Genomic DNA, 27,306 nt, shown 5'->3' with positions numbered 1-27,306 from the left:
AAGAAGCTGATCTGCACAGAATGAGCCAGACAACGTTGATGTTGGTGCCAATTCTACAAGTTTGTTGTATCTTGTTGTTTGCGTTCCCCCGCATGAGTCCATCTTTGGAATCGTGCCGCCCGCACCCCCATTAAACTGCACGTAACCCGCCTTTCTTGTCGCTTCCTCCTGTGAACAACTCATCCTCTCTCCCTCCAGCCTCTCCCCCGTCCAACTGCATGGTGACGTAGCCTACAGTGGTGGAAAAAGGACTAACATGTTTTACTCAAGTAAAAGTATCAATACTGCAATGTAGAAATACTCTGTTACAAGTAAAAGTCCAGAATTAAAAATGTATTTGACTAAAAGTACAAAAGTATTGGTATCAAAATGTACATAAAGTACCAAAAGTATAAAGTAGTATACTGTAAAAGTTATCATTAAAATCATAGTTATCATATAAAATATATTATTATTATTATTATTATTATTTTTAATTAATAACTATGAAACATCTGGAGGATATGAAATGTTACTGGTGGTTAGTAGAGGTAAAAGTACTGAAAATTTGAAATACTCAACATATAGCCTACCTTAAAAAAGTACAGTAGCCTACTTGAGTAAATGTACGTTACACCACTGGTGACGTATGAGAGATTCCTACTCTGCCCACGGCCGTGGGCGAGAGACCAGCACGAGTATTTAACCGACTCCCGGGAATCCTGCCCAAGCATCACCACTCACTGAAGCCACTCCGACTCACCAGAGCTGATCGTCAGCAGATAGCAGCACAGCAGGCACCTCCACGCCGCTCAGGCTAACTCGCTTTCGGCTTTGGTTCGAGATGATGGAGACTCGCTGGTCTGTGAGGAGGATGAACTCTCGGAACTCCATCCGCCACAACTTCAAGAGTGAGTTTTCATTATGTTTTCTATTAATCAACTATGCTTGTGGAGTTTTTGTTTACGTGAGCTGATTGTCTTATTATTAGGCAATTATATATTTTTAAATAATATTTTTATGTATTTTTTTTGTAACATACATTTCATACATTACATACACTATTATACGCACATTCACACACACACACATAGCTACCCTTGCACTTGCTTAATTATCCCCAAACAATTATAATAATAATAATAATACATAAATACACCATCGTTACCATATGAAATAGTGAGTTTTCATTATGTTTTCATTATGAGTGAGTTTTCATTATGTTTTCCACTAAGTAAATATGTTCTATTAATTAACTATGCTTGTGGTGTTAGTGGAGTTTTTGTTTACGTGGGCTGATTGGCTTTTGCATAATTTCTCAGATAAAAACACATCGCAAAGGATTTGCATACAACATATGAACATTTCAATCATGCGTCAGATGGCAACTTTAGCGTGGCACATTCTTTGTGGCTCATATGTTTCTGTACAGTACAACGCTTCGTTTAGTTTAGAAAATGTATTCGTGATCAAAACAATGTAATATTATAACTTAACATTTACGTGCATGTGTATCTCCACGTTGGGTAAATATATTAAATGTGAGATGTAGGCCTATTACGCACGTGAATTTAATAGCAGTGGATTTGTTATTCGCATGACACTAACCACTTGCTGAGCCAGACAGGGATTTATTGGGGTAAATAAGTATTGTTTTACAGTGACAGAGACCAGGCTCCGGAAAGGTGTCTTTTTTCACTTAATTGCCCGCACCTGAGATCTCCATGTCAGTTAATGGGCCGAGTTGTTAAAGGTCAGAAGGTGAGCCGCTGGAAAATCTTGCGCACAGCATATGAATGGGAACCCATTTATTATTTCATGCATGTACTTTTCCCGCGGGCAGGGGACACCTTTGTGTCGCTGTTATTCGAGCTTATTGCCAAGGTGCTTCTGGATTATTCATGACAAACAAACCCGACCCAGGTCTGGTTACTATGGTTTGGTTTTACGCGTGTCCTTACACTCTTTTGATGTAGCCTGGAGTCAACTATAGGCCAGTGGTTCCCAAACGTTTTAGCTCAAGACCCAAGAGTGAGATTAGACGTTTGCCCATGCAGGAGCCAAACTAGTGAAAATAGCAGATCTACAAGCTCACAGTGTGTGTGTGTGTGTGTGTGTGTGTGTGTGTGTGTGTGTGTGTGTGTGTGTGTGTGTGTGTGTGTGTGTGTGTGTGTGTGTGTGTGTCCCTTCCTGCAGCATTATGAGCTTGTAGATCGTCTATTTTCACTACTTCTTAAAACATTTGTTTTTCAATTTATGGAATTTCTTTGATTTTCTTTTTCTTTTCTAATCTATGAAATTCTTTTGAATTTTTTGGAATATGTTTTGAAATAATAATAATTAAAACCAAAATGTATAGAAAACAAAAAAATAAATAAAGGGATATTTATTTACTCATAAAAATTGGTCCGAAACAGTGAACTAGACTACCAGATTAAGTCATCCAGGGTTGGCGGATTTGCCTCGTTTTTTGCTGTTTTGTTTTGGGAGATTGAAACGCGTGCGATCAGTTACAGTAGACATGAACGGACGAATGATTCATAATGTCATCTGATTTATTATGCATGAGATCCAGTGCTCCCAGGACTATCAATAAGTCACACTTCGGTGCGGTGCTGTGGAGTCATGTGCGTCAGTGCCTCTCTGGCAGACAACAACAACAAAGCACTGAAAGCAATATATCTTTCTCTGTCAGGGTCTCCCTCCCTCTGTCTTGTTAACAGATAGCCATATGACTAATTAACATGACAGGTTCCTTCTTAACCACTTTCAACCGGAGTCCCATTTGGAACATGTCATTATAGGCTAAATAAATAAATGAATATACATTTTCTAAATGAGTAAAACAAATAACAGATCTCACAAGCTTGTAGATTGTCTTTTCGCTATTCATCCTACATAAAGTAGCTATATGGCTTAAGGTGAAGCCAATGAGAGCATTTTAAACACAGCTTGAGTTTTCTCCATGACCCATCACCCTCAATCCTCTTGTTTTTCATCCCCATATTGCTAAATATACCATTGGGTTCAGTAAAGATCTGTCTAATCAAATCCCACCACTCCATTTTTCCCCCTCAATCCAGGCGGACTGTCCCTATGGCTGGTGCTGTGGCTGGTGGTGGTGAAGCCAGGTGGTGCGGGGGCATGCCCCAGGCTGTGTGTATGCTACCCAACACCCATGACAGTCAGCTGCCAGTCTCAGAACTTCACCATAGTGCCAGCTGGTGTGCCCTATGACTCGCAGCGCGTTTTTCTACAGAACAACCGCATCACGGAGCTCCGCGCAGACTCGTTTGGATTTGAGACACAGGTAGAGGATGGCGAAGGAGAATGTGTGTATGTGCATGCGGATGACTGTGTGTCTGCTGTGGTCTCATGTTTTGTGTGTCTGTGTGTGTAGAAGTATTGTTTATCTTTTTTCACTCAATTGTTAGGTACAGTAAACCTAGTCAATTTGTCCCTTCCTTGTTCTTTTCCCCCCCTTTTTTTTCTACACTTCCGCTGTTTTCTATACCTCTTGACTAGTTTCACCATCTCCCTTCGTTGCCTTCCCTCACCTTTGTGCAGGTGCTGTGGCTGTACGGTAACAACATCACATGGATTGAGGCGGGGGCCTTCAGTAACCTCAGGGTGCTGGAAGAGCTGGATCTGGGGGACAACCCTTCATTGCACCGACTGGAAGGTGGAGCCTTCAGGGGTCTGGAGAAGCTGCAGAGCTTGCACATGCACCGCTGCAAGCTGGCCTCTCTCCCCCATGATCTCTTCCACAAGCTGTATAGCCTGCAGTTCCTCTACCTGCAGGTACAAAGCACACACACACACACACACACACACACACACGCACACACGCACACACGCACACACGCACACACGCACACACGCACACACACGCACACACACACACACACACACACACACACACACACACACACACACACACACACACACACACTCACACAGTATTGGATAGTTATGCATGTGCATTTGTGCAGGCACGCTTGCAATACAAATAGAGGAAGCATACGTAAATCTAGTGTGAAAGAAAGTAAGTTAAAACCTTTGCGCAGGCACACTGTATGGCCTGCACAGTGCACAAGAGAACACATTTTGGATGGGTTCTCTCAATACAGCTTAGATGATGATTTGGTGGCACAGCACTTATTTACTCAATCAAACATGGAATTAAAGTGACTTTAATCAGTTAATTAAAGACATAATATAGCACAACTTATACCTTTCCTAGTGAAACAAACTGAAACCAGTGGATGCAACTAATTATTTTAGGAGATCCCATGCACAATTTCTGCCATCACCCCAGCACTAATTCCTTCCACCTTGCTTTTATATGGTACTAAATCTTGCTATGCTTTCACTATGCTCAGGAGAACCAACTCCACTTCCTGCAAGATGACCTGTTCTCAGATCTGGTCAACCTGAATCATCTCTTCCTGCATGGAAACCGCATCCGTGTGCTGTCGGAGAACGCGTTCCGAGGCCTGGTCAATCTGGACCGCCTCCTTCTCCATGAAAACCGCATAAGGCAAGTCAATCGCCGGGCCTTTCGTGACCTGGGCCGGTTGACCATCCTCTACCTGTTTAACAACTCCCTGGCAGAGCTGCCGGGCCAGGCCATGACGGACACCCAGGGCATCCAGTTCCTCCGTCTCAATGGGAACCCCTGGTCCTGTGGCTGTGAGGCACAGCCTCTGTGGGAGTGGTTCCGCAAAGCTCGCATCTCCTCCTCCGAGCTGATGTGCACCTCGCCGTCTCCGCACCGTGGCCAGGACCTCCGATTCCTCCGGGAGATGGACTTTGCCCTCTGCCCCATGCCGGACCCTGGCTCCCTGACCGGGAGCACCACCACCACCTTCAGTAAAAAGACCCGCTGGTGGTTCTCCAAGAACAAGCCGGCTGCCTCCTCTAAGTCCATGTACCAGAAGAGCTCGGAGACCGTCAAAGCCTTCCCCTTCTCCTCGGTCAAGTCCAAGCTCCCCCCAAGCAACCCGGCCTCCACCTCCTTCTCCTCCAAGTACGAACTCTCAGACGATGAGGTGGCCCTGCCTAAGCTGGACCAGGAAGAATATTGGACCAACTACGGCAACGAAGATGCCACCGTCCGCTGCTTTGAACTTGAGTGCCCACCAGGCTATGACAACCCAGGCTTCCCTTCTTCGTCTTCCTCCCTTTACATCCCGTCTCTCCTCTCCCTTCTCTCCTTCTCAATAGCAACATTCTCCCTCCATCTCCTCTTTGGCTGAATTTCTCCATACACATTTGTTTCTCCTCTAACATTCTACCTGTTCTTTCCTTCCTCTGAAAAAAAACCTGGATCTGATTCAGTACCCCCGTTCCCCCTGCCCCTTGAGGTGTAGTTATACGCTATACTGATGCAGGAGACAGGTACGACAGTGGGGAGGAACCCCAAGGCGAGGAGTTCAGTCAAGGTGCAGTGCAGGCCAGGTTTTGAGGAGAAAGGTGGCTGCTGCTTGATTAGGACAGACCTAATAGGATTTTATCACCCAATAACATCATTGGTCGTCAACTTGATGGATGACACCAAGCAGCCACCGTGAGTGAGCTCTGTAACGCACGCACGTACGCACGCACGCACGCACGCACATACACACACACACACACACACACACACACACACACACACACACACACACACACACGCGCACAAACAAACATTTTCTAACACCACAACAACTGTGGGAGCAGAAAACAATGCAGGCGTTGTAATCTGCTTTTTATATGGCTATTTTCTATAGCAGCTAGCGCTGCACTATACAATCTAACCTTTGCTTAAAATCTGATTTTATTTAGTTGCTTTTACCTCTCACTTTCACTATCTATTCATTTCTTAATTTTTAAACAGCAGGAACATTAGACATGGATAGTAATAATTCATGACAACAATAAACAGTGATATTTCTAATGAGAGACTATATAAAGTAGCCCTGCCAGAATTATGAGAGAGATCATTCTAACACAACTATCTTGAGACAACAGAGAAGACCGTACTGAGATGACAAACCATACAAATACAATAGAGTGTAAAATGAACCAGAGAGCAAGACGTGAAAGATGGTCGGAGGGAGAACAAATCGATCACAGCGCGATGTGACCAGAGGGTATGAGATGGATAAGAGTATAATGGATGTTGAGGTCAAAGTGCCAACACCATGGGCTCAGAGCTCTCCTCTCTCCCATTCCAACGTTTCAGATTCAATCATCCCGACCAAGGCATCCCAGCAAACTGTTAAACCTGATATTACACACCATAACAGTACATAGTAATGCTGTTTAGGTTTGTGTGAGAAGCCCAGGCTTCACCATTCTTTTTACTTTGATTTAGATTTTTGATAGATTTTGATTTGATTTGTTTATTTGTTTATTTTGTTGAATGTGTCACTCATAGTTATGGTTTACATAGTAAACCATAACTATGAGACCTAACTAGACCTAACTAGACACTACATAGTGTCTAGTTAGGTCTGTAAAGAAAGAAGAGATAGTTAAATCCTACATGGAATATAAATTAAATGCTGTGAACTTCAGAGCCCATTCCCCACACTGCGTTGTTTTTTATTCCTGATACCCCAAATCTGTGCCCCAATAATAACTCAATGTATTAATGCCCACTTGAATTGATGTTTACTGTATGACTGTCAGTACGAATAAGGAATATCTACACTTAAGAATCAACCCCTGAGAGATGTGGGTGATTGTGGGTGGATGTGAGAGAAAGCGCTGCTTTAGGCAAAAACATATGAAACAGCATCTAGGTGGAAACCAGTTTCTTCTTCTTGAGCGTACTGTACATTTGTCTCTGTTTTACCTCTGTTTGTGTGAGTGTGTGTGTGTGTGTGTGTGTGTGTGTGTGTGTGTGTGTGTGTGTGTGTGTGTGTGTGTGTGTGTGTGTGGGGGGGGGGGGGGGGGGGGTACCCAAGCTCTGACTGTGAATTTAAGAAAGATACTGTGACACTGTTAAATTTCATTTTCAATGGAACGCTGTGAATAGACCTTTTGTCTGTTTATAAAAAAATCTTGATAATAAAACAAAACTGCATGTGAGTTTTTTTGTTGTTTCACTGTTTGCTTTCATCCATAACGCAGTTGCCAATGAGCATAACACAAGGCAGACCTTAGTGGGCTTGACACACACATGCACTCAGGCGCGAATGCACACGCACGCACGCACGCACGCACGCACGCACGCACACACACACGCACACACACACACACACACACACACAAAAAAAAACACTGTCTCTTTCTTTTCTTTGTTTCCCTTCGATCGAATGTCTTACATTATTGAAAAATGTATTTGGAAGACATATTTATATAATACATTGTTGAAAATGTTATTCAAAGTAGCCAGCAGTTAATCTGTTATGTGCAATAGAGTAAACATGACACTCGGTACACTTTTAATGGAACACAAAACTTTTCACCAAAAACACCACAAAATAACACAATTTAGTTTTCGTTTTGTTTCACTACAGTGATACTGAAGCAGCCATGATGGAATCACTATTTGAAGTGTGTGCGTATGTGTGTGCACACGTACTGTGTGCACGTATGTGCATGCACACGTATTGTACGTGCATGTGTGATTGGGGCACAGACCATCAGTAGGTCAGTTCACTTTGTCTTTTCAAACCATGTGAGAAGGTCATATTCTATCAATGTTACCATATCAAACATATGATATGGTAACATTTTACTCCACCAAATTGGAGAATTCTCACTTCACAATCCCCTACAAGCTATATAAGGGGAATATGATTCAGACAAAGGGCAGGCTGGTCACTGCCTGGGTGAAAATATGACACCACCAGCTTAGTATGGCCTTGTGGTTAGAGTGTCTGCTCTGAGACTGGGAGGTTGGGGGTTCAGTCCCTGGCCAAGTCATACCAAAGACTACAAAAATGATATTACACAAAGCCTCGATGCTGGGCACTCAAGTCCCTGTGATATATTAGCATCATGTCCAGGGGTATACTTGAACATCAAGCTGCCTTGCCCTACGGAAACATGAGAGAAAGGCTCCTGAACTATGGGACACATGGCTCGGGGTATCGAAGGATGGGGGAATATGATTCAGACAGGGGCAAGCTGGGGTGACTGCCCGGGTGAAAATGTGACAATTTGTCAACACGCCCCCTCACCAGATCCATTCACACCATCATGATGATTATGATGCACATATATACATACTGTACACGCATACAAAAAAACAAACATTCGAAATTACACATCATAGAAATGCATGTACAGTACATGCATGTCAACGCACGCACGCACGCACACACACACACACACACACACACACACACAGAGTCAGCTATGACCTTATTAGTTCCGATTCAAAGGGAGCTTTATGTCGAGTTTTTGACTGATAAATAAAAAAATGTCAATCGCTTTCATTTCTCTCTGGCTGTATTTTCCTTTCTACCATGTCTTCTTCTTCTCACACCTTTCTTTCATCTCCCTCCAATCTCTCTCATTCTTTTCCCACTTTTCTCACCCCACCTGCTCACTCCAGTCTCATGACAGGTTGAGTATTTAAATTTGTAATACTTTATTATTCTACTATACCACATCAGTCTTTCAGGACCTATTCAGTTTCTTATTTGTGCACATTTTCTAGCCTTCCTTGATAAATTAAACACAACCTTTCTGGGCCTAAAACAAGGTTGAGGCGAGGGTATTGACATCATCTAAACAAAACACTCTTAACATTCTTTAGTGTCATCTATCTCAACTGGATTGTTGGCCTATGTTGCCTGGTTTCCTAGGGCTGGAGGAGTCTGAACTTTTCATTTTGTCTGAAACGGTTTATGAATGCATGCACAAGTACACAGGGCCCTTCCCATGTAAATATACGGTATGATATTGGACCTCTTAGAATCATTATCACTTATCAGTCTAAGGCACCATGTTCTCAAATTACAGGGACATTCATATGGCCACGGGCAACCTAAAAGTGAGCCAAGATGAAAGACTTTCTAAGCTTGTGCAAAACAGACAGCCCCCAGCACAGAGCACACAGCCAAGTTTGTTGAGACACCGTCTCAACAGAAAGTCGAAGCGTAACCAATTCGACTGCACCGTCTTAATTTACGTCAGTATTGTAGGTGGTTATCATCTCTGTCCATATCTGGATTGTAAAGGGGACCTTCATCTTTCTTCATTTTTTCATGTTTAGGAACAAAGATAACAGCTCATTAGCAGAGTCCAACAGCTCACGTCTTTGATGTGTTTGTCACGCAGTACTGTGCCCACTCTTTCTGATTGTACTCCAACATCTTCCCTCTGCGCTGTTGCGTCTCCTTTTTTACCCTCCTTTGTGTCTATCTTTGATGCTGTCACTGTCTTTGTCTGTACACCGGCACTGCCCCCCACCCCACCCCTCTCTCTCTCTCTTCTCTCCATCCCTCTCCCGCAGATGGCTGATGTGTTTATCTTGGCCAAAGCTGTGAGTCGGCTTGCGCGAGTTGGCGTGTTCGTTTTGCGTGTCACTGCATGTTCACTGACGTGTGTGTCCTCATTCAGACGTCTTATTCACAGCACGGCCCCAACCCAGACTCACTCCCTGACGTCAGTGGTAGCTACTGCTGCAGAGAAAAAGGAGAGACCTTTCAGGATGATGAGATGGATTCATTACCTCTTACCAATGGTGGAAAGAAACTACGTTTATTTACTCAAGTACTGCTCTTAATTTTGAAGTACTTTTACATTATTTTATTTTTCAATACTTCTACTCCACTACATCAAATCATACACATTTTTTACAATGTGTTTATTGATCCTATATTCTACTTTTTACTCCACTTTATTTAAAGGAAATGTAAAAGTGGCAGATAGAGGAACAAATCTTAACCGCTAATCCTGGTGTCCCTATTTTTGGCAGAAATGTAAAAAAGAAAAAATATTCAAAACTTTTCACACAATTTCACACATTTTCAAAAACTGTGAAAATAGCCGATGAAGTTCAGAGCATGTGCAAGCTTACTTTGTGAGATTTCCTATTTTTAAAAAAAAGTGATTAATAGCTGTACTCTAACTGCATCGTCCTGAAGAGGAATTAATTCAATGGAACAGTTCTGGACAGTCAGAATTGAACTGAACATTTTTCATTATTTGCTCACAACTGGTAACAATACCTTGCATATTGCATTCCTATTGAATTAATGTCTTTTCAGCACAGATGCAATGACCATTCTCATTGTCCAGCATGGTGTAATATGAGGCAGGCCAAAGAACTTCTGCCCCTGATGACTGACCAAGAGGAGGAGTGAGGGGGAGCGAGGGAGAGCCAGATGGAGATATTTTTTCCAAATATTCTCTGGCAAGCATGCATGCATGCATGTGTGCACTAGTATTAGTACTTAGTAGACAAACACACAGACCAGAAGTCTGATAGTATGTATAAATGCAATAATGTTCTCCTTCTGTGCCTCAGATAGGTTCATCCTGCACAGGAAAATAGAGCTAATCTTTCTTTTCTTTTTTTAACCAGTTCAATTAACGTGTGTGTGTGTGTGTGTGTGTGTGTGTGTGTGTGTGTGTGTGTGTGTGTGTGTGTGTGTGTGTGTGTGTGTGTGTGTGTGTGTGTGTGTGACACATCGTGTGTGTGTTTGGTTCGCCACATATTCACGTGTGTGCAGGCGTGACGCGTGAGTACTTGAAGGCATGCATGTGCATAATTAATCATAGGAGGAGGATGGTGAAGAAAGGAGGAAGCAGGTGGCAGGAATCTCCCGAGTCCATTCTAAAAACACAGGAAGATGAAGGATGAAGAGGGTATATCTGCCTGGTGGTCGAGGTGCCCATATTCGGATTTACTCATCTAAAAATACAACACAGCAGACTGCAGACAGATTGGGTCTTGAGAGATGTGAGGGAGAGGGCGGGTGTTTAAAGAGTCACACGTGCGTGCATGTGCGTGCGTGCGTGCGTGCGTGCGTGTGTGTGTGTGTGTGTGTGTGTGTGTGTGTGTGTGTGTGTGTGTGTGTGTGTGTGTGTGTGTGTGTGTGTGTGTGTGTGTGTGCGTGCACATGTGCATGTGTACAACTGGGTGGTATCCACACTGGTTTTGTCTGTCTGTGATTCAGAAAGAGACAGAGACCAAAAGACATGAAAGAGGTGATTGTGTGGCCAAGGCGGAGATAATAAAACGAATGCTCATGAATCAGTCACACCGCTTTGCTCTTAGAGGTATAGCCCTTGTTCGTTTGCAGAAACGGAAGTGGTGACATTCTCAGTCTATTTATTCTACCTATTGTAAATATGACTGCAAGGCCAATTGGGAGTGGGATATGGATTTCGTGTACTGCAAATTATTAGAAATATTTGCTCTTAAAAAAAAAGAGTAGGCTACTCAAACACATTCTTCTGTTAAGCTGTCATACACCCCCCCTATAGAATCTATGCAAATAACCGAGGAAAACAACACAGCATCACATATACTGAAGGCCTCCTGATTGGCCAACCCTGTGGCTCTGGCCCTCTGTTCTTCTGCTTACATAGAGGATCTATGTAAGCAAAACTGCTACGGGAAAATGTCTCCCAAAGTGTGTCTAGGCTTTAGCTGGGCAGAATGACGCACATCTGAGACAAAGTACGACTCCAGTGGCTCTGGAAAGGCCACCATGTGGCATTATTAGATTTTGTCTCTCTGGATGTGACCTAGTTTCATAACTACAAATATGTAACAAAACCTTGCCTGAGCCATTTGGTCAGATAAGGCATGTCAAAGTATTCTTTTAAGTAGGGTGTGACAGTATCTCATCTGTAATTTACAGATGAGACACGACAGAGATAGGCTTGATCACAATTACAGACTAATTGTGATCAAGCCTATATCACTGTCTTGTCATCAGCAAAGTTAATAAACTAATAAACTTGTCACTTATCACTGTCTTATAATGATATGTCATATACCATGCATGTTCAAATCATATATACTTTACATTATTTCCAATAATTTTCCAAAGCATATATATATTTTTTTTTTTACATCTGGGGGAAAAAAAGTGAATTTATCGTTGAGGTGCCCAAGGTTTTAGGTGCCCACAGTACAGCACACTGGACAGGAGAGGAAAACCCCTCACGATTTGTGAGCTGTATTATGCCTGTAAAGTTTTTACGTTTATTCAGTCCTTTACTGATTACTGACCCAAAGTAGGCTATTATGAAATGGAAAAAAAGCACAATCAAGAATGGTTTCGTCTGCCTCCCTCTTTCCATCACAGTTTTGGTATAGTCCACAAGCGCGCTAAAGTTTTGTAACAACATCATCAATGGCGTCCGGAGGAGGTAGGTGAATGGAATAAACTGTATATTTAAGAAACAAATTGTTTATGTTATCTCTGGAGACATATAAGGTGCTGAAGACATTCTTTTAGTTGCAGATTTCCCAGGAAGTAATCAAATAATGAAGCGACGGTTTTGTATATCCTATCCTAGCTCCGACGGAACCTCTCCCTCCGCTGTATACAGCGGAGGGAGAGGTTCCGTAGGGGCTAATCCTATCCATAATCATGTTGTTTTCAAGTGTGCAGTTGCCTGCATGTGCGTGAAACGTTCAATTTGATAATGTGTTGCCTGGTCTACTCCAATGTACAAAACACATTTATATATTTTGTCTTTGTCGTCTGACTCCCACAGAAAATCACTCCACACGATGAAATAACTATTTGCATAAAGATACTTGGGGTCCGTTGTAACATGACTCAAAAACACAGCAAGGTTTGAAAACATTATAATTCGAGAAGTTGAAGGTTTATTGACCACACACAAGCAAGTTCGTTAAAGATACTGAAAGAATACTGAGTTTTTATGAAATGGGGGTTCTAGCTAATCTGTTATGGAGGAGTGCACTGCACATGGATGGATGCAATGGTGATAGTAATGTGTCACAAGACCTAGTTTATTACCTAATGCCTATTTCCCCAAAAAATAATATAAGTTATTGTCCAGATAAGATAATGGGAAATTCTGGTGTCATAGCAGAAACAGTAGCAAGAATGAAACACAGGGTGGGTAATAGGTTAGACTTCTTTCATGCAAATTGCGCAACATATCCAAAATTATAGAGCTTTGCAACACATTGATTGTACTGATCTTGATGTTTACATAATGTATTACAGTCTGTATAGTGTATATATTTTGTTTATTTTATATATTTTTCTATGCAATAATAATAACGATACTAATCTGAGTTATACCCTCATCCCATTGGCTAATGGTTGATTAAATCATATAACTCAATCATCATTTTACTTTTGTTAGATCAGTGTTTGTGTTTCTCTTATGTCGACCTTATGTTATGCATCAAAGATCTAACCATAAGGCACTACAACTTCAATGTGTGTTGGTTAGGTCGTCGTGGAGTGAAGCGCAAGGCGGAGGAGAAAGTGGTTGAAGAGGAGAAAAGGGGGAAAGATGAAGTGACTGAGGATGACTCTGAAGGCCAGAGAGTGGTCATTGAACACTGGTGAGTCTTACTTTGTATTTTGTTATCAAATCTACCGACAATATTTGCCAGTCATGCTGTATGCCATAAACCTCTGTAAAATCCATCATGTGTCATTTTCACACAATAACGATCTTCATAATGAATATGTGTACCTGACTGTTGACCTGTTGTTTGTCCTTGCAGCAAGAGCTGACGGGTGTATGGGCGTAATGCCGAGGGGGTGAAAGGGGCCCTCCTGGCTGTCCGCCCTGAGCTGAAAGTGATCTTAAACCCAGAGAAACCTCGCAGGAAGAGCTTTGAGATCACTCTGATGGACGGAGGGAAAGGTAAGGAGGGGGAACTATTTGTCTTGTTTCACTTCACTCCTCAAAATCCCCTTGTTGATAGTAATGCTTTTGGACCTTTCTTGCTTAATATTTAACATTTACAGTAATTGCCCTTACACGTTATACAGCTATCATTATGTCCATTTTTGTCAGTGTGCTACAGTTAACCCTTTCTTTATTGTTTGCATAGCCTACTTTGGTTTGGACAATAGACAATTTTAAACTCTGAAAATAAATATCCTGGAGGAAAAGTATGTCTGGTATAAATATGCCATTCTCATAAACAAATGTGTTATACATTTCATGTATTTGTAAATGTATGCCTGCCCCACCCCCCAACACTTTCCATACTTCAGAAAATAAGGATTTTTGTCAAGTAGTTCAGTGGTTCCTTTTTGGCTGGAGAACCCGCAAAAAGACTTGGACATGGCTCGTGACCCCCTTCCTTCACGACTCACAAATCTTAACAACATACACACGCTGTACAAAAGCGTGTGCGCACACTGAGCAAACACTTGCGTACACACATACCGACTGAGACTGCTATACTAAATAAAATAGCTACATTAGTTCATCGTTATAGCTTTAATTATAGGTAGATTTTATAACTTCAGTGGAACCGTGCAGGCATGCATCCGAGAAGAAAATATACACACCTCTTACGGTAGTCTAGCCAGTGGTACTGGCTACCGATGTTGGCCCTGCAGTTCTGCAGACATATTGAGCCTGACCAATTTCATAGAAAATGGGAGGTGAATATTGTGGTGACTCTTGAGTCTTGATGGTATTCTTTCCCTCTGCTTTGTAAACATGGTCGTGAGATTTTATTTTGCTTTAATCCATGAGTCTATTCCTGTTACTCACTTAGTTCCTTCTAACCCTTCTCAAAAAGAAATAACTCTATGGACAGGAATAAAGAAGGGTCCACCTGCGAAGCTGAAGTTCCCTGTACCTGATGATGTGGTTACTGCTCTGGAGGAGGCATTGAAGGCTGTATAGACACCCAGTGATGGTTTGTTAATTGGATGTTTGCTCGCTTTTGTATATGATGATTGATAAACACAAAGGATAGAACATATTGGCAATATTCAAAGATCTCATAGTAGAACAATATTTCCACTTGAGTAGACAACAAGAGACTTTTTCACCTTCTCCTCCCAAAACACTAGTATACTGAATATTACTTGGTTTCAATTGCATAACTGGGAACAGAATTGTCTAAAAAACATTATTACCTCATATTTTGTAAAGCTAGCAATTTGCACCATTTGTGCCCATCCATGTGATCTGCAAAAAGCCATCTCTTTGTTAAGAATGCCTGATGATTTATGTTTTTGGTAGAGCATTTACCATCTACTATGAATGTTTCTCTAATTTGGTACAGCCCTCCATCCAGACTTTGTGGCTGTTGGAAGCAAAATGATGAGGATCGACCAATGGGGATTATCCCAGTTGATCTTCTGATGGCCTAAGCTCCAAGGACCACAAGATCTGGATACATGGTGACATCTAGTGGTGCATCGATGAATCATCTCATCACTTCTCAATAGCACAACCCTGTAGTTTGTTTAAATTCTGTTTTAAATAAAGTTATTTTTTACATGACTTCTTTGTTTGATTTTAATTTTAATTTTAAATTACTTGTAAGCCAGGGTTATAGAATCTATGTAAATAACCGAGGAAAACAACACAGCATCACATATACTGAAGGCCTCCTGATTGGCCAACCCTGTGGCTCTGGCCCTCTGTTCTTCTGCTTACATAGAGGCAGTGTTTTGTTCTAGTTTTTTCTTGAAGGTATACTATGATTATTCCCTGCCTCCCACACGCACGGCATGCGCGCGTCTATAATTAATTAAATGTAAAAAATGATGTGAACATTTTCCACACGCAATATGCTTTGTAGGCCTACTGACTTTTTCTTACTGATGTCTGATCACCTGAGCTCAACCACTTCCAAGCTTAGATGCATTTTCAATGCAACAAACTCGGCCAGGCCCACTCAGGCCCAGTTTCACAGTAACACTGAGTAGCCTACACTTACAGTATGCTTTGTACTGATTTTCTACTGTTTCTAATGTTAATCACCCTGTAACTCAACCACTTCGGAGCTGCTTTTAGCCTTGGATGCATTTAAAAAATACATAATATATTACCATAGAAGTGCAAGGATTGTTATAAATAAATGATGGTTAGGCGTATCAGATATGATAGCAGTGTTAAGTTAACAGCGAGCCTTCCTGTATCTATTACAGAATTAACTTGGCATTGAAGACACAAACTGTATTGACAAAACTGTGTTTTGCTGTGCTATGACGCGCAATTTGAATACTAATGAAGTACTCAATTCAGTGACCTATTCAATGAAGTGAATGGCAGGTCGTTGAAATGTGTGAATTCCTTCGCCAGTAGCCATTAATTATCACCTCAAGAACAATAGCCACGCACATGATAAGCCATCACCTCAGAGTTAGACTAGTCAGATGGTCACACCACACTTTTGCTGTTTGTATTGCTGCGCCCCCCAGCCCAGCCAGCAGCCACTCCTGGGTGCAGCGTATCAGATGCGTATCAACGTATCAGATACGCTGTTTTGAACATTTTTTGAAGGTATACGGTGGCGACGGAAAAAAATCTCAAGGTATACGCCGTACACAGCATCTGACGGTAGAACACACCACTGCATAGAGGATCTATGTAAGCAAAACTGCTACGGGAAAATGTCTCCCAAAGTGTGTCTAGGCTTTAGCTGGGCAGAATGACGCACATCTGAGACAAAGTACGGCTCCAGTGGCTCTGGAAAGGCCACCATGTGGCATTATTAGATTTTGTCTCTGGATGTGACCTAGTTTCATAACCACAAATATGTAACAAAACCTTGCCTGAGCCATTTGGTCAGATAAGGCATGTAAAAGTACCTACAGTATCCAAACTTTCTTGCATTTTGTATTCCACTGATGTGTAAGTGAACCAGCAGAATGCACATGCTGACATAAATACCTCAACACATTCAACCAATATCAACTTAACAAAAGACGATAAAACATAAAAGACACTCCCAGCCACTATCAGCCAAGGATGCTACACACAGCCCCCAAACTGAGAGGTTACTGGGGAAGGTAACCCACTCACCCTGCACAAATTTCCGGGATGCTGAGACGGCCCTCGCTTTTGGTGCCCAAATGTTGGGGTTGCCAAGTGTGGAGGGTCTCTCCTTCTCCACCCATGCCCCCAAGGCAAAGTCCACTCCCACACACTGGTACTCACCAGCCTGTTTCTGATCCTTTTTTTGGGTCGGCACGTATTGGGTAGGGCCTTTCTGGTTGCTGCAGCAGTCGCACCCATGTCTGAACAGTCTGGTACTGACTGCTGGATGGTAATCTGTGACGTAAAACCCAGCTGACTGATTATATCGTGCTCAGTTGGGCTGTTGATGTGAATGAGCACACAGACTGTGCCCATTGTGGGATGCTGACAAATTTGTCTCTTGTCATGGCGACGCTGAAGAGCTTTTGTCACTGAGCCCATATGGAGACCCTTTGAATATCCACTACAGCTCCCCATTGTTCAAGTAGATCCAATTCGATGATGCACTCATCCAACCAAAACCTGTAGCGCAGTGACAGTATTTAATTGGCCAACATTATTTGGAGCAGTCCTTGGCATGGAGACACTTTTCATGTGGCATACGTCTTGGATTGAGGGAAGATCTAGCCTGGAAACCAGACTAATATCACTGCGTAGATATTAGTCTGGAATCTCTGTGTGGAACCTGCATTTCCAAGGGGCGGATACAAAAATGCCTCTGGTGATGAACGCATCGTATATTTGCATACTGGCCCTGATTGGTGCCCCACAACTTCGGGGCCAGCGAAATCCAATCACAACCGAGCGGGGCCAGACTAACCTGCAGAGGGCTTTTTTTCTTTTTTGCACTGGCAGATTTGTCTGGTTTCCAGGCTAGATCACATCAGCTGATGTGCTTGGCTGGCCACATGGCCCTTACCCATACCAGCAGTGATGCAGCCAGTCAGTGTGCTCTGAGTGGTACCTTAGTAGGCTTGCATGACCTTGGGGCCCATGACAAACTTCTTCAGTCGCTTGTGAAAATACAGGCCACCTTTTCCGTTTTTTTGATATGCAATCTCAGAAATTTTAACTCACTGACTCTCTCCATTGCAGCACATTCTGTGTGGATGGGGTGTGCTCTCTGATAGTCCTTAATAAGATCTTTGGTTTTGTTGGTTGTTCTTCTGGCACCATTGTGTCACGTTCTCCACCTCTCTGTAGTCGTGTCTCATAGGCTTGATCACAATTACAGACTAATTGTGATCAAGCCTATATCACTGTCTTGTCATCAGCAAAGTTAATAAACTAATAAACGTGTCACTTATCACTGTCTTATAATGATATGTCATATACCATGCATGTTCAAATCATATATAATTTACATTATTTCCAATAATCTTTCAAAGCATATATATATATTTTTTTTACATCTGGGGAAAAAAAAGTGATTTTATCGTTGAGGTGCCCAAGGTTTTAGGTGCCCACAGTACAGCACACTGGACAGGAGAGGAAAAACCCTCACGATTTGTGAGCTGTATTATGCCTATAAAGTTGCAATTGTGAGTGGGAAAAAAAAACGCAACTCACTTTTTACGTTTATTCAGTCCTTTACTGATTACTGACCCAAAGTAGGCTATTATGAAATGGAATAAAAGCACAATCAAGAATGGTTTCGTCTGCCTCCCTCTTTCGATCCCAGTTTTGGTATAGTCCACAAGCGCGCTAAAGTTTTGTAACAACATCATCAATGGCGTCAGGAGGAGGTAGGTGAATGGAATATACTGTATATTTAAGAAACAAATCGTTTATGGTATCTCTGGAGACATATAATGTGCTGAAGACATTCTTTTAGTTGCAAAGTTCCCAGGAAGTAATCAAATAATGAAGCGACGGTTTTGTACATGATCATGTTGTTTTCAAGTGTGCAGTTTCCTGCATGTGCGTGAAACGTTCAATTTGACAATGTGTTGCCTGGTCTACTCCAATGTACAAAACACATTATATATTTCGTCTGACTCCCACAGAAAATCACTCCACACGATGAAATAACTATTTGCATAAAGATACCTGTGGTTGTAACATGACTGGAAAACACAGCAAGGTTTGAAAACATTATAATTCGAGAAGTTGAAGGTTTATTGACCACACACAAGCAAGTTCGTTAAAGATACTGAAAGAATACTGAGTTTCTATGAAATGGGGGTTGTAGCAAATCTGTTATGGAGGAGTGCACTGCACATGGATGGATGCAATGGTGATAGTAACCAAAATGTGAGACTTAGTATATTACATAATGCCTATTATTTCCCCCAAAAAATAATATAAGTTATTGTCTAGATAAGATAATGGGAAATTCTGGTGTCATAGCAGAAACAGTAAGAATGAAACACAGGGTGGGTAATAGGTTAGAACGAAAACAAGATAAATAAGAATAAAAATACACTTTTTAGGTAAGACTTTTTTCATGCAAATTGTGCAACATATCCAAAATTATAGAGCTTTGCAACACATTGTACTGATCTTGATGTTTACATTCTGTATTACAGTCTGTATATATTTTGTTTATTTTATATATTTTTCTATGCAATAATAATAACGATACTAATCTGAGTTATACCCTCATCCCATTGACTAATGGTTGATTAAATCATATAACTCAATCATCTCACTCGATTCAAGTAATGATAATGGTGTGGCTTTGTTATTTCACATTGTTTTAATTTTGTTCGTTTTTTACATTGATAGACCTCCGTTTGTAAATTTTACTTTTGTTAGATCAGTGTTTGTGTTTCTCTTATGTCGACCTTATGCATCAAAGATCTAACCATAAGGCACTACAACTTCAATGTGTGTTGGTTAGGTCGTCGTGGAGTGAAGCGCAAGGCGGAGGAGAAAGTGGTTGAAGAGGAGAAAAGGGGGAAAGATGAAGTGACTGAGGATGACTCTGAAGGCCAGAGAGTGGTCATTGAACACTGGTGAGTCTTACTTTATATTTTGTTATCAAATCTACCGACAATATTTGCCAGTCATGCTGTATGCCATAAACCTCTGTAAAATCCATCATGTGTCATTTTCACACAATAACGATCTTCATAATGAATATGTGTACCTGACTGTTGACCTGTTGTTTGTCCTTGCAGCAAGAGCTGACGGGTGTATGGGCGTAATGCCGAGGGGGTGAAAGGGGCCCTCCTGGCTGTCCGCCCTGAGCTGAAAGTGATCTTAAACCCAGAGAAACCTCGCAGGAACAGCTTTGAGATCACTCTGATGGACGGAGGGAAAGGTAAGGAGGGGGAATTATTTGTCTTGCTTCACTTCACTCCTCAAAATCCCCTTGTTGATAGTAATGCTTTTGGACCTTTCTAGCTTAATATTTACAGTAATTGCCCTTACAAGTTATACAGCTATCATAATGTCAATTTTTGTCAGTGTGCTACAGTTAACCCTTTCTTTATTGTTTGCATAGCCTACTTTGGTTTGGACAATAGACAATTTTAAACTCTGAAAGGACATACTTTTCCTGGAGGAAAAGTATGTCTGGTATAAATATGCCATTCTCATAAACAAATGTGTTATACATTTCATCTATTTGAAAATGTATGCCTGCCCCACCCCCCAACACTTTCTATACTTCAGAAAATAAGGATTTTTGTCAAGTAGTTCTGTGGTTCCTTTTTGGCTGGAGAACCCGCAAAAAGACTTGGCCATGGCTCGTGACCCCCTTCCTTCACGACTCACAAATCTTAACAACATACACACGCTGTACAAAAGTGTGTGCGCACACTGAGCAAACACTTGCGTACACACATACCGACTGAGACTGCTATACTAAATAAAATAGCTACATTAGTTCATTGTTATAGCTTTAATTATAGGTAGATCTTATAACTTCAGTGGAACCGTGCAGGCCTGCATCCGAGAAGAAAATATACACACCTCTTACAGTAGTCTAGCCAGTGGCACTGGCTACCGATGTTGGCCCTGCAGTTCTGCAGACATATTGGCCCTCATTTATCAACCCCAACGCCAATCAATGACGCTCGTTTTCAGACGTGAGATTTATCAACGCTCCGACCTGGTGTACGTTAGAATTGGCTGTATAGGATCCTTTGATAAATGTGACTTCGACGTTGGTGTACGGCCGAATATATGGAAAAATATACGCCGGTTTATACGCTGCGTTGATAAATGAGGGCCATTGAGCCTGACCAATTTCATAGAATGGGAGGTGAATATTGTGGTGACTCTTGATGGTATTTTCTGTTTTTTTTCCCTTTGCTTTGTAAACATGGTCGTGAGATTTTATTTTGCTTTAATCCATGAGTCAATTCCTGTTACTGACTTAGTTCCTTCTAACCCTTCTCAAAAAGAAATAGCTCTATGGACAGGAATAAAGAAGGGTCCACCTCGCAAGCTGAAGTTCCCTGTGCCTGATGATGTGGTTACTGCTCTGGAGGAGGCATTGAAGGCTGTATAGACAAGACACCCAGTGATGGTTCGTCAATTGGATGTTTGCTCGCTTTTGTATATGATGATTGATAAACACAAAGGGTAGAACATATTGGCAATATTCAAAGATCTCATAGTAGAACAATATTTCCACTTGAGTAGACAACAAGAGACTTTTTCCCCTTCTTCTCCCAAAACACTAGCATACTGAATATTACTTGGTTTCAATTGCATAACTGGGAACAGAATTTTGTCTAAAAAACATTATTACCTCATATTTTGTAAAGCTAGCAATTTGCACCATTTGTGCCCATCCATGTGCTCTGCAAAAAGCCATCTCTTTGTTAAGAATGCCTGATGATTTATGTTTTTGGCAGAGCATTTACCATCTACTATGAATGTTTCTCTAATTTTGTACAGCCCTCCATCCAGACTTTGTGGCTGTTGGAAGCAAAATGATGAGGATCGACCAATGGGGATTATCCCAGTTGATCTTCTGATGACCTAAGCTCCAAGGACCACAAGATCTGGATACATGGTGACATCTAGTGGTGCATCGATGAATCATCTCATCACTTCTCAATAGCACAACCCTGTAGTTTGTTTAAATTCTGTTTTAAATAAAGTTATTCTTTACATGACTTCTTTGTTTGATTTTGATTTTTTTCATACCAAGTTGTTTCCTAAGAGTACCTATTTACAACAACTTCTATTTTATAGTGTTCCAGTTCCAATTGTGTATGCTATTTTTTGTATTTTGTACACTTGAGTTTTATATTATAGATTGCGGCCCAAGAGATACACATTTTTTATCAAATGGGGGTCTGTGGCCCAATGCATATCAAACTGGGGGTCCTTTTAAATTAAAAAGTTTGAGAACCGCTGTACTAGGAGTTGGGGAGATGGGAGATAAATATGTAATGTCACACCCATTATAGAGCTTGGGAGACCCCTGCTATTGAATAATCATGATTACTAACTACGGGACTGCTATGCAACGTTAATTTTAACATTAAATTTCACCTTTGAATAAATAGGTTTTTTGTAAGGGGATAGAAGAAGTCAGGGAATAGAAAAGTCACATCACACCACTGTCCATGAGGTTATGACATCATCTTCGTGCGACTGGTGGTGGGATAAGTGTGGATGCAACGAAATAAACATGGTCGCTCATTTACATGAAAATTCATCCAGCGCTTCGTAATTTGAACTTTTCTACAAATAAGGCTTCCTGCTTACTTTGTAAGTAGCATGCTTTAATAATTAACATCTATTGTCTCACGAGATTTGCATATCCACGTGTAGAGCTTTGTGACCGATCAGAGACGAGCTTCGAAGCTATTAACGTTAGCTGCTAGTCTATGGTGTGCGCTTTCACATTTCATTCTGAAGGGCTTTTAGTGGACACTGCCATCCACTTGATTTAAAACGATTTTTAAAACTATTATTTTATAGTTAGTGCTCATTGTGAATGGCCCTTTAACCCGATTCAACTGAAATAGTCCTAACTCAACCCTCAGGAGGACTGATGTTGACGTTCTGACTTAACGTAACGTTATATTGTAAAATTAAGCAGTAGACAACTGGCTCACATTTGTAACAAAGGGGAGACTCAGGCACAATTGAACCGATAACGTCTTAAAAGTAATAGTCATAAATAAATGAACATACCTACAGGATCAGGCAATAAAGGTGAGCGTATCAGTGTGTCAACAACGTATGGGTGGAGGTGTATCTTGTGAAACGTAAATGTGACGATGTGTAAACCTAAGAGACAGATAGTAAATGAGGTGAGGCACATGTACTTATAGCCTAGACACACCAAGCGCAGGTGTGCCCCAATCTACCAGATGATCCCTCAGACTCCACCCTGCCAATCAGCCATAGTACATGTTAGTAGCAGCAACATCAAGCTGGGTGGGTGAGGGTCGTCACAAGAGCGTGAACTGGCAGCTTGAATCAGTGACTAATTTCTGCGTTAAATAACTAATATGGAATTCATTAATTGTGTATTCAACTCTATGAGCTCCTCAAACTGTGAGTCATCACCCATCATTGAAATTAAACCAGGAATATGTATTCATGTCATGTCAATGGAAGCATGAAACTAGAATCATTTACCATTATTATGACTTTTAACATTGACAGCCATGGCGACAGAAGGTGCAGATAAGACCAGTGAAGATGTGCCAGCACCTGGAGCAGGAGGCACCAGGTTCGACCTGGAGAAGGAGACAGAGCTTCGCTTTGAAGTGGAGGCAGGGGAACGTGTCCAACTGGAGCTCCTCACAGGAATGGCTGAGGTCTTTGGTTCAGAGCTCAACCGGAACAAGAAGTACACATTCGGACCAGGCTCCAAGATAGCAGTTTTCACCTGGCAGGGTTGCAGTGTGTCCCTGTATGGTAAAACAGAGGTGAGATTAACTGAAAGAGGTGTACAAATGCACTGCCTTAAGATAACATATCTAACTCAGTGTGGCTCTTTGAATAGGATGTCAATTCATTTAATCCTCCTTTCTTGTAATATGTCAAGCTATTTCTGATCAACATACATCCCTCAATGCACAGGTTGCATATGTATCCAAGGACACTCCCATGCTACTGTACCTCAATACACATGCTGCTTTGGAACAGATGAGAAAACAGGCTGAGAGAGACAATGAGAGTGGGCCTAGGGTAAGTTGTGTTCAGTATGTGTGTGAGAAAGACTGATCCTGTTTGGTTTAGCAATTGCTTATCTAGCGTTTTTTTGTGATTTCAGACCAAATAGAAAGGTTTTGTTATGTTGTGTAACGTTCAGCCAGTGGTGTGTTCTAGTTTTTTTTCGAGGGTATACAATACAATACGATGCGCGTGGTCGTGGGTATACGCTCTCGCTTTTTCAGTGGATGAAGCGGTTATTAGACTGTATACGCTTTTCCCCAAAACAATCTGGACTGTACACGGCATATACAGAGTATAACGGTAGAACACACCACTGCCGTCAGCCCTCAGATGACTGCCTGTTCTCGACTTTAATACGTAAATACAAATAGACCACAGAAAGAACTTGCGTTGTAAAGTAAGAACTCAATCCCATATGTCGCTCCTGGACCTGCAGTTCTGAAGACATATTGAGCCTGACCAATTTCATAAAATGAATGGTGAATATTGTGGTGACTCCTGATGGTATTTTTTCCCTCTGCTTTGTAAACCACTGTGCCTCAACTTGCCAACTTTCCTTTGACACTGTTTCACAAATCAAATCACATAATTTTATTTTATTTTGCTTTAATCCAGGATTCTATTCCTGTAACTGACTTACTGCCTTCTAACCCTTCTCAAAAATAATTAACTGTCCTATGGACAGGAATAAAGAAGCGTCTATCTTTGGCACTTCAACCGGAGCCACGAGGCGAACTGGTGAACTTCTGTTTACCAGATAGCCTCTCTAACCACTTATAAGCTACATGGCCGCCAAATTGTGCCAACGCAACTGGCTAGTGAATGTCTGACATATATTAAACTTAAAACTAACTTAACACCACAGACAGCGCACAGTTCAGAAACCAGCTTACCAGTGACGTAATTGGTAGGCGTATTTGGTCATTTCAAACTTTTATTTCATTTATTAATGCAATAACACTGGCTTCTATTTCATGCTAACTGTAGTAGAAAAACTGTAGTTTCTATTAGCTTGTAATCCCAATCAATGATATGTCATTGGTAGGCACGCTTCTAAACTGTCCTTAGTCCACCAATGAGACGCTGAGTGAGTAGACAGAAATGTTGCCATCTTATAATGAGCATTAGTAAGGACCAATTAGGTATATACAAAACAATGTTTGGCATATGTACCTGTACTGTACGTAGGTACAATAAATACTTATCTTGATACGTTCAAAACCTATGTATGCCACAGAAATGTTATGTTTTTCATTAGTGTAGTTAAGTATCGATTGTTTTCGAATTATCGTGTTGCAGGTGATGGTGGTAGGGCCTACAGATGTGGGGAAGTCCACAGTGTGCCGGTTGCTACTAAACTATGCTGTAAGACTTGGCAGGAGGCCAACACTGGTGGAGCTGGACGTAGGACAGAGTGGGGTAAGGACTGGAGTGTACTATGAATGATTTCTGCTCATTATCTAAGATATGAAGGTAATAATAATAGTCTTTGAATAGATATATGATGATTACATTTCAAACACTAGAAATTAGCTAATAATTCTTCGACTTATACCTAAACGTAATCTGAAAGAAGAGAATGGAATAATTTTAATTTCTTCTTTTGCCTCATAAAGGTTCTACTAGTCTTAAGAGAGTTCCTGTTTTTCTGATGCTTTAGGTGTCAGTCCCAGGAACCGTGTCAGCGCTGTGTATCGAGCGTCCAGCAGATGTTGAGGAGGGCTTTTCAGTCCAGGCTCCTCTGGTATTCCACTTTGGCTCTACCACCCCAGGGACCAACATCAAACTTTACAATAAGGTAAGATGCAGGGTACTACGGAACCTTTTGATAAAACGCCACATCCAACCATAGCACTCTGAGACAGTAGCCTGTCTTGAATTATTCTTCTCTCTTAACCAGAATTGCCATGAGCTTTTTTTTTACCTCATCGCTGATCTTTAAAAAAAAAATCCTCCTTCCTTTCTTGTTACATGCCTCTCTCCCTCTTCTCCGTCTGTGCTCCACGTGTAGCTGACATCCTGCTTGGCTGAAGTGTTTTCCCAGCGCTGTGAGGTTAACAGGAAAGCCAGTGTTGGAGGCTGCATCATCAACACCTGTGGCTGGGTGAAGGGCTCTGGTTATCAGGCTTTGGTGCACTGTGCCTCGGCCTTCGAGGTGGACGTAGTGCTGGTGCTTGACCAGGAGAGGCTCTACAACGAGCTCAAACGAGACCTTCCGCACTTTGTGCGGGTGGTCCTCCTGCCCAAGTCTGGCGGGGTAGTAGAGCGCACCAAGGAGTGTCGGCGGGAGACGCGTGACGAAAAGATCCGTGAGTATTTCTATGGCTTCCGCGGCGTGTCCTTCTACCCTCATGCCTTCGACGTGCGCTTCTCAGATGTCCGCATCTACAAAATCGGGGCACCGTCCATCCCAGACTCGTGTCTGCCGCTGGGGATGTCTCAGGACGACACGCAGCTCAAGCTGGTGCCTGTGACGCCAGGGCGAGACCTCACGCATCATGTGCTGAGTGTGAGCTGTGCTGAGGAAGGGGAGGAGGGAACTAGAAGGGGTATAGTGGAGAGCCCGGTTTGTGGATTTATTGTGGTGACTAATGTGGACACTCAGGCACAGGTGATGACCGTGCTGTCACCAGCGCCCAGACCTCTACCAAGACATACTCTGCTAATCATGGACATCCGCTTTATTGACCTGAAATAAAGGAGATTTTAAGGCACATACTGTGATGAGGCCCTCATCACATTACTCCATCATTATTATTATTATTCAAAATGTTACAACCCCTCATGATGAGGGGTTGTCATTTTGAATGATAATGATATTGATATACTGGTAATGGTATTGATATATTTTGATTTGTTTGGACTGTAGGTTTTTCCATTTATTACCATACAATGTAAAGTGAACAAAAAGTTGTTGAATTTAATACAAAAATGTTAAATATGGGAATTTGTAGGGAAGGAAACTTGTAAATGTAATTTTGCTCCAAATGTTTTTTAAACTACAATGTAGAGCTGATTACTGTATATCAAGGGGTATTTTTGTATTTTGTACAAGTATTCTTATTTCCTTTTAGAGTTCGTTTAGGCTCTGATTTTGTCATAAATGATACATTTTAAACATGAATCCTTTGTGTGTTTTTTGAAAATTGAGATCCAGTCTGTCCTCCTCCACTTTGTTCTTTCCATGCTGGCCAGGTTATGTCATAATTAAATGTTATGAATAAATATACTGTCACCTTTTATGAATTTAGTAATAACCTAAACTCAACTGTCTCGACAGATTTGTTTTCCTTTTTTTTTTTAAATTGATGGGTTCCTAGATTGGTAATA

At 41.6% G+C, this 27,306-nt stretch overlaps 3 protein-coding genes and 1 pseudogene across 4 annotated transcripts; all 4 read left to right on the top strand.

The window, feature by feature from the left end:
- Nucleotides 1-826: 826 nt before the first annotated feature.
- Nucleotides 827-5,237, top strand: rtn4rl2b (reticulon 4 receptor-like 2b; the record flags this gene model as incomplete). The annotated part of the gene is made up of 4 exons (XM_084086066.1): nt 827-890; nt 3,063-3,289; nt 3,547-3,780; nt 4,362-5,237. The coding sequence occupies 4 exons, from the start codon at nt 827-829 to the stop codon at nt 5,235-5,237; spliced, it is 1,401 nt and encodes a 466-aa protein (XP_083942192.1).
- Nucleotides 5,238-12,254: 7,017 nt separating this feature from the next.
- LOC311033658 (selenoprotein H-like) lies at nt 12,255-15,399 on the top strand (annotated as a pseudogene). Its single transcript, XR_014602929.1, has 5 exons — nt 12,255-12,306; nt 13,372-13,486; nt 13,652-13,794; nt 14,687-14,806; nt 15,179-15,399. The product of XR_014602929.1 is annotated as a selenoprotein H-like (transcript).
- Nucleotides 15,400-18,596: 3,197 nt separating this feature from the next.
- On the top strand, nt 18,597-21,953 carry LOC311065605 (selenoprotein H-like). The gene is made up of 5 exons (XM_084086039.1): nt 18,597-18,626; nt 19,724-19,838; nt 20,004-20,146; nt 21,234-21,358; nt 21,733-21,953. Exons 1-4 carry the CDS (start codon nt 18,611-18,613, stop codon nt 21,338-21,340), a joined length of 381 nt encoding a protein of 126 aa, XP_083942165.1. The 5' UTR covers nt 18,597-18,610; the 3' UTR covers nt 21,341-21,358; nt 21,733-21,953.
- Nucleotides 21,954-22,440: 487 nt separating this feature from the next.
- On the top strand, nt 22,441-27,089 carry LOC311065638 (polyribonucleotide 5'-hydroxyl-kinase Clp1). Its single transcript, XM_084086081.1, has 6 exons — nt 22,441-22,554; nt 23,461-23,726; nt 23,881-23,988; nt 25,276-25,395; nt 25,637-25,774; nt 25,988-27,089. Exons 1-6 carry the CDS (start codon nt 22,491-22,493, stop codon nt 26,672-26,674), a joined length of 1,383 nt encoding a protein of 460 aa, XP_083942207.1. The 5' UTR covers nt 22,441-22,490; the 3' UTR covers nt 26,675-27,089.
- Nucleotides 27,090-27,306: the final 217 nt, after the last annotated feature.

The sequence above is a fragment of the Gymnoscopelus microlampas genome (assembly GCF_963454915.1).
Source record: "Gymnoscopelus microlampas genome assembly, chromosome: 18".
Lineage (NCBI taxonomy): Eukaryota > Metazoa > Chordata > Actinopteri > Myctophiformes > Myctophidae > Gymnoscopelus > Gymnoscopelus microlampas.
The sequence above is the reverse complement of the archived record's forward strand: the minus strand, read 5'-3'. Positions and strand labels throughout refer to the sequence as shown.